This window comes from Octopus bimaculoides, chromosome 6 (genome assembly GCF_046866305.1).
Source record: "Octopus bimaculoides isolate indiv1 chromosome 6, ASM4686630v1, whole genome shotgun sequence".
NCBI lineage: Eukaryota > Metazoa > Mollusca > Cephalopoda > Octopoda > Octopodidae > Octopus > Octopus bimaculoides.
The window spans coordinates 22062438-22073553 of NC_142933.1; the positions used below are offsets into that span (position 1 = coordinate 22062438).

At 38.5% G+C, this 11116-nt stretch overlaps 1 protein-coding gene across 1 annotated transcript in view; it reads right to left on the reverse strand.

Moving 5' to 3' along the window:
- The window catches only part of LOC106870356 (putative tRNA (uracil-O(2)-)-methyltransferase), a 21507-nt gene extending 10786 nt beyond the window's left edge, over nt 1-10721 (reverse strand). Inside the window, exons 1-5 of the mRNA XM_014916390.3 lie at nt 10014-10721; nt 9698-9821; nt 7531-7747; nt 4897-4965; nt 860-964 (exon numbers count right to left, since the gene is read on the reverse strand). Of these exons, the coding sequence (XP_014771876.2) occupies nt 860-964; nt 4897-4965; nt 7531-7747; nt 9698-9821; nt 10014-10644 (1146 nt within the window). The 5' untranslated portion in view covers nt 10645-10721. The remainder of the gene's footprint in view (nt 1-859; nt 965-4896; nt 4966-7530; nt 7748-9697; nt 9822-10013) is intronic.
- Between the last annotated feature and the right edge of the window lie 395 nt (nt 10722-11116).

Consider the following 11116-nt stretch of genomic DNA (forward strand, 5'->3'; position numbering starts at 1 on the left):
CCAGCAGGTTTGGGGGAGGGGCTAAGTTGATTAAATCAACCTCAGTGTTCAACTGGTACTTATTTTATTAACCCTGAAAAGACAAAAGGTAAAGTTGAACTTAGTGGAATTTGAACTCAGAACATTTTGCCCAGTGTGCTAACAGTTCTGCCAGCTTGCCACCCTAATAATAATAATTTTTTCTATTTGTGGCACAAGGCTAACAATTTTAAGGGGAGGGGGAAGTTGATTACCACAGTTGCCAGTGTTTAACTGACTTATTTTCCTGACCATGGAAGAATGACTGGCAAAGTCAACCTCAGCGGTATCTGAATTCAGAATGTAAAGAGCCAGAAGAAATGTTGCTAAGTATTTTGTCTGGCATGCTAATGATTCTACCACCTCATTTACTTGCAAAGCAGAGGTAAACTACTTTCATTATCTCCTACTCCTAGATAAGAGTTTCAGGTAAGGAAGCATTTGTTTTGGTCACGTATTTGTGCCAGGTTGTCCTTTTTCTTATAATTGATACACGTATAAAATTTCCTTATTGCTGGTAATACAAACAAAAGAGGGAGATTTTGTTATGATTTTCTCAGAATTTTTGTTTATACTATTTATGTATGTCATAGAGTGAGATATATTTATTTTGCAGATTGTTTCTTCTTGGGAATTCTTTAAAATATAAATATCTGTGTTAACTTGTCTTTTTATTGTTGGCTAAAATTTGGGGAGCCTTCAATGTCTTAGTTGCCATGTTTGAAATGTTTGGCAGTGAAAGAATTCAAGTTTTTGTGCAAGGTTACAAATATATAGACCAAGGATACAATTGACAGAATTGCTAAATTGTCTCCTGAAAAAGTGAACCGTTGATACTTACCCCTTCTGAAGTGAGCAGATGAACAAGAAGTCCATTACCACAACCAAGATCAACAAAAGTCTGCTTCTCACACTTTGTCTCTTGACGTTCTTTTTCCCAGAGAAGCTGAAGAGAAGTAATTGGATATTTTATATATTCTTTTATTTGTTACAGTCATTTGACTGCGGCCATGCTGGAGCACCACCTTTAGTCAAGCAAATCGACCCCAGGACTTATTCTATCAGTTTCTTTTGCCAAACTGCCAAGATATGGGGATGTAAAACACACCAGCATTGGTTGTCAAGCGATGTTGGGGGGGAAAAATTACAGACACACAAACACACACACACACACACGCATGACAAGCTTCTTTCAGTTTCCGTCTACCAAATCCACTTACAAGGCTATAGTAGAAGACACTTGCCCAAGTTGTCATGCAGTGGGACTGAACTTGGAGCCATGTGGTTGGTAAGCAAGCTACTTACCACACAGCCACTCCTGCACTTATATATAAAACAAGCTAAAGTAGCTGGTTTTAAAATCTCTGAAAGAGACACAAGCAATAATGATACTAAACAGTAATGTTTGTTGCCACTTTTGTGTGGCTGTTCCATGCAGAACAATTCTACTACATTTTAACCCCAAGAAAACATCTGTTCTAGCTGGTTAACGACAATTTATGTCTGATATATTGCAATATATCAGGCACAGGTTGTGTGTTGTTTACCAACTGGAAAAAATTATTTTCCTGGAGTTAAAATGTAGTAACATTGTTCTGCATGGAACAGCCACACAAAAGTGGCAACAAACATTACTATATATATATATATATATATATATATATATATATATATATACACACACACACATATATATATATATACATATAGATATACATATATATACACACACAGACATATATATATAGGGAGAATTCACAAAAAAACAACAGACGAAGACAGGTGGTGTTGAAAACAAATAGATGTATTAATATATACATTTATATACATATATATATATATATATATATACACACACACATTGATATCTTTGCAGTTTTATTAATAAAGCATATTACTCTACCTCCGGTATACAAGTACTATTTTCTCCACCTTGTTTTGCATTTATGTGCTTACTCTGGAATATATATATATATATATATATATATATATATATATATGTCATCATCATCATCTTTATATAATGTGATGATGATGAAATATATATGGCTCCTGTGCAGGTGGCATGTAAAATACACCATTTTGAGCATGGCCGTTGCCAGTACTGCCTGACTGGCCTTCGTGCCAGTGTCACGTAAAAGCACCCACTACACTCTCGGAGTGGTTGGCGTTAGGAAGGGCATCCAGCTGTAGAAACTCTGCCAAATCAGATTGGAGCCTGGTGTCGCCTTCTGGTTTCACCAGTCCTCAGTCAAATCATACAACCCATGCTAGCATGGAAAGCGGACGTTAAATGACGATGATGATGATATATATATATATATATGTATATAAAAACCAAACAAACATCCCATTTAATATTCCTTCTGCTTCAGTGTCAATACCTGAGCAACAATAGTGGCAATACCAACAATACATAACGAACAACTACAACAACAACGTCAGCATGAAACCACATATACAACTCTTCACCATGATACAAATTTCTTAATCCCTATCTATAACCCATCTCTGCTGTCCAGGCTATACTCCCTACTTAAATTTCATTCTAAAAGTGGTATTTGTGTATACGAACATTCCACCCTCTGTCACAAATGAACGGCTCACTTCCTGTTGCCAACCATGACCTGTTTACAAGAAAAGCAATATTGGAAATGAATGACACTGCTTGAATAATGGTGACATTTTCTTATCTCCATCCCCACCACAACAGACATATCATCATCATCATCATTGTCATCGTTTACTTCTTCCGAGCTCACATGGGTCGGCTACAACTGAGGTAGATTTTCCACCTCAGTTCTTATTGGCTGTTTACATTATTAACGTGATAGTTCCCCGTGGTGAGACATGTTTCCACATGAAATTAGAAATGGCAGTTTGTATGATGGCAATGCTCATTTGCAGCCATCGCACATCATCACAAGGAAACATAAACCCCAACCGAGGCAAGACCTTCGTACATTGGGCCTCACCGAGGCGATGACTACTGACCGAGACCTTTGGAAATGTGCTGTGCGTGAGAAGACCCGGCAAGCCAAGTAAGATCGTTGCCAGTGCCCCTGGACTGGTTCTTGTGCGGGTGGCACATGAGATGCACCATTTTGAGCGTGGCCGTTGCCAGTACCGCCTGACTGGCTCCCGTAGGATTTTCGAGCGAGATCGTTGCCAGTGCCCCTGGACTGGCTTGTGCGGGTGGCACATAAAAGACACCATTTCGAGCGTGGCCGTTTTCGTGCGGGTGACACGTAAAAGCACCCACTACACTCTGAGTGGTTGGCGTTAGGAAGGGCATCCAGCTGTAGAAACTCTGCCAAATTAGACTGGAGCCTGGTGTTGCCATCCGGTTTCACCAGTCCTCAGTCAAATCGTCCAACCCATGCTAGCATGGAAAGCGGACGTTAAACGATGATGATGATGATGATGATATATATATATACTCTTTTACTTGTTTCAGTCATTTGACTGCGGCCATGCTGGAGCACCGCCTTTAGTTGAACAAATCGACCCCAGGACTTATTCTTTGGAAGCCTAGTACTTATTCTATTGGTTTTTTTTTGCCGAACCGCTAAGTTACGGGGACGTAAATACACCACCATTGGTTGTCAAGTGATGCTGGGGGGACAAACACAGACACACAAACATATATATATATAAATATATATATATATATAAAGATATATATACATATATACGACAAGCTTCTTTCAGTTTCCGTCTACCAAATCCACTCACAAGGCTTTGGTTGGCCTGAGGCTATAGTAGGAGACAGTTGCCCAAAGTGCCACGCAGTGGGAATGAACCCAGAACCATGTGGTTGGTAAGCAAGCTACCTACTACACAGCCACTCCTGCGCCTATATATGTATATATGATGGGCTTTTAGTTTCTGTCAAGCAAATTCACTCACAAAGCTGAGGCTAAAGTAGAAGACACTTGCCTAAAGTGCCATGTAGTGAGACTAAATGTGGAACCAAATAGTTGACTGGTGAACTTCCCAACTACACAGCTCTATCTCTCACCTTCTATCCACCCATTTAAAGCTGAATAATTACACTACCTCTACTTGGGATACTTTCAAATCACTATATATATCATCATCATCATCATTGTTTGTTTGCCTTCCATGCTGGCATGGGTATAGATATATATGAAGTGGCACTCCGTCGCTTACGACGTCGAGGGTTCCAGTTGATCCGATTAACGGAACAGCCTGCTCGTGAAATTAACGTGCAAGTGGCTGAGCACTCCACAGACACGTGCACCCTTAATGTAGTTCTCGGGGAGATTCAGCGTGACACAGTGTGACAAGGCTGACCCTTTGAATTACAGGCACAACAGAAACAGGAAGTAAGAGTGAGAGAAAGTTGTGGTGGAAGAGTACAGCAGGGTTCGCCACCATTCCCTGCCGGAGCCTCGTGGAGCTTTAGGTGTTTTCGCTCAATAAACACTCACAACACCCAGTCTGGGAATTGAAACCGCGATCCTATGACCGCGTGTTCGCTGCCCTAACCACTGGGCCATTGCGCCTCCACATAGATATATATATATAGTCAAAAAAGGAAAAATATACATGTAATGACGATTATTTTAAACTTATTTCTTATATATCACTCTGTGTAAAAACCAGTTTGTCTGGAGCCCATCTACAGATTTACAATATATAATTGTGATAAACCATAATCTTGGATCTTGCCACAAGATTACCTGGAGTTCTTCACTAATTTAATTAATATTGTTAGCCAGGTGTGCCAACAGAGAGCTTATGAAGTATTTTGCTCTGATTGGTAATCCCTCACTATTAGCTCTCTCTCTCTCTAATATATATGCATACATATTTGTAAACCCTTAAGAATTATATGTCTACAATATAGCTTACCAAAAGAAATGTAGCAATGGCAATATCTTCATAGACGAACTTCTTGGGGTCAGTTCTTTCTGGCCATTCCTGAAACAAAGAGGTCAAAATTACAAAGTGAAACCGTCAATAATAACAACAACAATACTGAAATTGAAGTTCTGAAGGTATTTGTTGTTTAGCCCCAGTCAAACTTGACTGCACAGAGCTATGATCAGTGGTATTCTAGTCTTAACCATCTCATCTTTTCAACAAACCCGGGCTTTTGAGAAGTGAGTCCACTCAATAAGATGATTCTAGTAACTACAAACTTGTTTTGACAGTTTCATCTCTCAAATTAAAAGATATATGTAACTGAAAACATAACTAAATAAAAAGCAGTTATCAACCAAAAACATTTGCTGTGACTCTGGTTCTGCTTTAACCCTTTAGCATTCAGATTACTCTCTCAAATCTAATGCTTATTTATTCATATTGTTTTGAATTAATCATACATTTTCTTGTAGTTTCAAGATTTTGATGATGTCATCATCATCGTTTAACGTCCGCTTTCCATGCTAGCATGGGTTGGACGATTTAACTGAGGACTGGTGGAACCCGAAGGCTACACCAGGCTCCAATCTGATTTGGAAGAGTTTCTACAGCTGGATGCCCTTCCTAACGCCAACCACTCCGAGAGTGTAGTAGGTGCTTTTACGTGTCATCGGCACGAAGGCCAGTCAGGCGATACTGGCAACGGCCATGCTCAAAATGGTGTATTTTATGTGCCACCAGCACAAGAGCCAGTCCAGGGGCAGAGTGATATTTTAGGATAAATGTGAGAGGCTGGATTTGGCCAGCTTGGGCATTAAACAGGTAAAGTATTTGCTCTGGACATGGCGAGTTTAAATGCTAAAGGATTAAATTGATTTAAATCGAAATCTTCCATCAAAATTTCACATTAATTTGTTCCAAACACCAGCTTAATAATGACAAAGTTATTTTACTAAATTCATTATTTTAAAAAAATTGTCACAAAATTAGTGTATTTCAGCAGAAATATGGTAACAATAGTTAATGAGATAATTAATGCTGCTTTGTTAATACTATGTTCCAATAGATGCTTTTAAGAGTAAATTATTTATCGAAAAAGCATCTAAAAGTTTAGACTGTACTTGTAGATTTGAAAATCACTTAGAAATTTTATAAATCTATCTCTGCCAACCTTATCATGAGTAAATATATATTTTACACTTTTACATCTTGGAATTCTGAACTTGGTTCACAGAGCTTCAGTACTATTTTTGTAGATCCCCAGCAGCCTTAAGTAACAAAATTAATCTTGAAGGCCAGTTGAATAGATGGTAGGAAAATAGGAGGTAGGAGCAATATAGAAGACCCAAAGGGATACAATGATTGGATAAAGGGTTTAGAATGGGGTGTGTAGGTTAGTGAGAGGTCAGGGTAAAAGGAGAAGTGGATAGAGAAGGTACATATTGACAAGTGTATGTATTACAAAATGTGGATGTTGCTGTTTAAACCCAAGTTAATTCTGCTCGAGCAAATATATGATGAAAGCCATTCCAGCCATGACCTTCATGTCATTCAATTGACAATTTATATCTAAGAGTATTTGATCAAATAAATTGTTGATTAATTTATTGTTGTTGTTTAATTTTATGTAAATATTGATCAAAACATTTATAATCAAGATAGAGCAGCTATCATCACCACTTTTTTCCATAGTTTAGCTATGACCAAATTATCTCAACTTGGTTGCTATTTCTATGGTTTTTATTTAATTACTCCATCTCTCTGGATCTCTAAACTTGTTCCTAATTTTTCAGCTATCCACACAAAGGATCTTCAAGACTTTGAGCCAACAAGAGAGCCTCTACATATTCACTCAATCTAACCGAAATAGCAGCCAATACTCACTTCATCAACATAGATATTTGAAGCCCATTAGAGAGGTTCACTTGTGTTGTAGGGATGCATAAATACAGTCCTTGGACTTTTGCATAAACAAACTCACACACACACACACCAGCGGGTCTTAAGGGTATGTTAGGTATAGACCTGTATCAGTTCACCAAATTATGGTCATTTTGACAAGGTATCTATGCACATGTAGTTGGTGAATCATTCAAGTTGATGGAGCAGTTACTAGTATAGAGAACACTTGATACTTTATGAGAGGTCACTCAACTGTGAGGGATCACTTAGCAGTACAGAGTCAGTTTAATGTAGCTATGTATCCCTCAGATCACATTCTAACATGCTAAAAAGTGAAGGGCATATTAAATAAATTTCTAGATAGACTAGATGGCTATGGCTGGAACACCTAGATCAGTGTTAGCCTGAGGTTAACAATAATATATTAATCCATTAGTCAACAAGAAAGCCACTGTATGTTTGACTGACAAGTTAGAAATAGCCACCAAATCTCCCTGAAATCACACTTTATTGTCTTAAAAAGTGGAAGGACATATAACTGAAGACCTATTACTAAAAACAAAAGGTAGGATGTTTTTGACTGGATTGCCTTTGATCATATGTATGCTAGATTTGCGATTGACTGGTAGTTAGATGATGATGATGATGACGACACCGTTGCCAACAACAACAGCAGTGAATTAGTTCATACATTATTTCACTTCAGTTCAAGAATCTTACCTCAATCAGCTTAGGACCATATTTAGCTTTTAGTTGGTTGTAGAGCTGGTTGTAGGCTTCAACTGATACAGTTCTGAGTGACAATGTATCAGTACGCAAGGTTTCTGCTCCAGACCAGCGAGCTACTTTACATAAGAGACGCTTCTCTAACCAGAAATAAGTCATTGAAGCCAGTGAAGGATCATCTTTTATAGCTTTGCAGATTTTAAGTTCAATCCTGGATCGTAGAAGAAAAACAAAGGGAAAGAACCAAAAAGAAATTAATAAATAAATTGTCAATAATATCATCAATAACATTAAAATTTCTACATTTTATTCTATAACACCGGTGCCTAGCATCGCCTTCCTGGCACTTGTGACGATGGCACGTGTAAGACATTTGAGCGAGATCGTTGCCAGTGCCGCTGGACTGGCTCCTGTGCAGGTGGCATGTAAGATACACCATTTCAAGCATGGCTGTTGCTAGTACCGCCTGATTGGCCTTTGTGCTGGTGGCACGTAAAAGCACCCACTACACTCTCGGAGTGGTTGGCGTTAGGAAGGGCATCCAGCTGTAGAAACTCTGCCAAATCAGATTGGAGCCTGTTGCAGCCATCTGGTTCACCAGTCCTCAGTCAAATCGTCCAACCCATGCTAGCATGGAAAGCGGATGTTAAACGATGATGATGATGATGATGATGAACACCCTTAAACAGTGAAATTAAATTGCATGGTTATTTCAGTAATGATGTTAAATATCTACCAAAAAAATCAAATTGGCATTTTCTGAAAGTTACATTGCTTCAGTAAATAGTTTCAAATATGTCTTTCCGCAACAAAAGATAGATTGGTATATAAAACTGCTTTCTGCAGTAATAATACTTGACACTCCATATATTATGATCTTCATCATCATCATCATCATCGTTTAACGTCCGCTTTCCATGCTAGCATGGGTTGGACGATTTGACTGAGGACTGGCAAGCCAGAAGGCTGCACCAGGTTCCAATCTGATCTGGCAGAGTTTCTACAGCTGGATGCCCTTCCTAACGCCAAATGGGAAGAAAATGACAAAATCGAAAGCTTGAATGAGCTCAAAAGATTCCTAATGTTTGACCAACATTATTGCATGCAGGCGATTATACTATATGGTTGTTGTTGCAGAATTATTGATATTTAGCTCTTCTGATATCAACTCACTGAGGACAGCACCTGGTTCTAAGGATATCAACTTCATGTTTTAAAGTGAAATTAAAATTTCTCATTACAATTTTATGTTAGTTTATGTTCCAAGCACCAACTTAATAATGATAAAGTTATTTTACTAAATTTTTCATTATCTTCAAAATTAATTGAAATCTAGTCATTGTATTTCAATGACTAGGTTTGCTACCATATTTCCACAGAAATATGGTAGCAAAAGGGCTAAATAATGTGGGCATGAGTGTGAATGTATGTGAAGGTGCTTAGTGTAGTTGTTAGGATGTTGAACTTGTGAATATAAGATAGTGGGTTCAATTCCCGAACTCGGTGGCACTTCATTTCACATTGCTCCAGTTCACTCAGCTGAAAAATGAGTACCAGTGACTGCTGGAGGTGTGAAACTTGCAATGACTTGTCGTCCTGTTCAAGGGGTAGTCATGCTCACCAAGTTGCTTAAATGCTCCAAAAGACTGGGATAAGCTCTGCCTATGACCTTGTTTATTCATCTACTTTACATCTATTTTTTTTCATGCCTGCAAGGGCTGGATGAATACATATTACTGAGTAATTGTTTAACAGATGGATGCCTTTTCTGTCATTAACCCATACCTGTTTTTGAAGGGAGTTTTCTTATTCTACTGATCATTAAAAGTGTACAACTAGATCATGATTTTGTTGACAACACAGAATTTTGCTCATTTGTTTACTGTGGTTATGTTTATTATTCCAACAAAGGCACAATAACATTTGCTAATGAAGTGTGCTTCAAACACACCCAAGGTGAACTTGTCCCACAAAAAAGACTGGTTAGATTGTAGAATAATAGACTATATATCAAGCTGACAAACCAGGTTTCTTTTACTCTACTATCCAACATGTGGGATCTGTGGTTCTCCATGGAATTCAGTTAGCTTCTTGGATGGCTTGGGCTAGATGAAGAAGACTTTATCTGGTACAACAACAACAACAACATATACTTTGTTACCTATTGCTTGAGTCTGATGCCAAAAACATGAAACTGTATGGCATATCATTGTCAACAGAGAGGCAAGCACCTTCTTTATCAAACCGGGCAATTGGATAAAAATGGAATTCTTGATGTTGTTGATCTGAAAACAGATGAGAAAAACATTCTTACATAAGAGGTAACTCGTAATGCTTAATGAGAGAGAGAGAGAGAGAGAGAGAGAGAGAGAGAGAGAGAGAGAGAGAGGAGAGAGAGAGAGAGAGAGAGAGAGAGAGAGAGAGAGAGAGAGCTTAATTCGAAGTAAGGGTTGCTTTACAGTTAATTGTTCACTTACCGTAGGTAATCACTTCCCGTAGGATTTGATGTAAATCCAGATTTCTCGGTAGCAAGTCCCGAACGAAAACAACCAGATCTTCCGGGGACGTGATAAGGTCTTCGATCTGCACATCGGTGAAATGATCTTCAACATTATCGTCATTTGAATGGTGCCCATTTAATCCACGTGTAACATCTTTTTCTGTAAAGTGTTTACTTTTCTCCCATGTAACATTGTTTTCGTTCGTATGATGTTCAATTCCCACAGCCTCTTCGTTCGTAAAATCAACATTGTCTTGCCGTTTTTCAATGCCTCTTTGAACAGAGGATTCGCCAGTCCAGCGTGTTGAATGGACGAATCTGTTCTTTACAGTATCCAGGAATTTTCGGGTTTCTTCCCTCGTCTTAATACGAGGGTAAGAAAATGTGGCGATCAACCGTGAACCGATCAAGCGTCGGTTGACAACGTGGGGTTTGTTGAGCCAGACAAGAATAGCGGCAACGAAACCGGACTCAGACTTGGCTGATGTAGACTCTGAAGCTTGTCGAAGTGGACATTGCAGACATTGTGGACAATGCGACCATTCTGGTGTCGTCATCTTGGTAGTTGGCTTCGTTTGGTCAGTTTTGTTTATATCGTTCTTACACATACACAAGACATGACACCAAAGGCATGATGCAAGACAAGGGAAATAACTCTAAATGCCTATTCTATTATCTCCCTTCACTCTAATGTAACTATTCAGAAGTTACTTTCATACTACAATCAACAAAATGAGGGAGCTTAGTGGTTGCTCGATCTGCTAGAATTAGCAGCTAAATATTCCTGAAATCTCACCCGATTGTCTTAACTAAATAAGGAATACGTAAAAACAAAAACAAAAAAAACATAAAGCATCTATCCATCCACGTATGCATACATACATACATACATACATACATACATACATACATACATACATACACAAGCAGTGCCTGCATTATGCTACTTTCTCGTCACAAAAATGAATAATTTTTGAGTCGAATTGTAACATGTGATGAGAAATGGATCCACTACAACAACTGTAAAGGTTCAGCACAATGGTTGGACAAAGACGAGCCACCAAAACACAGACCAAAAAG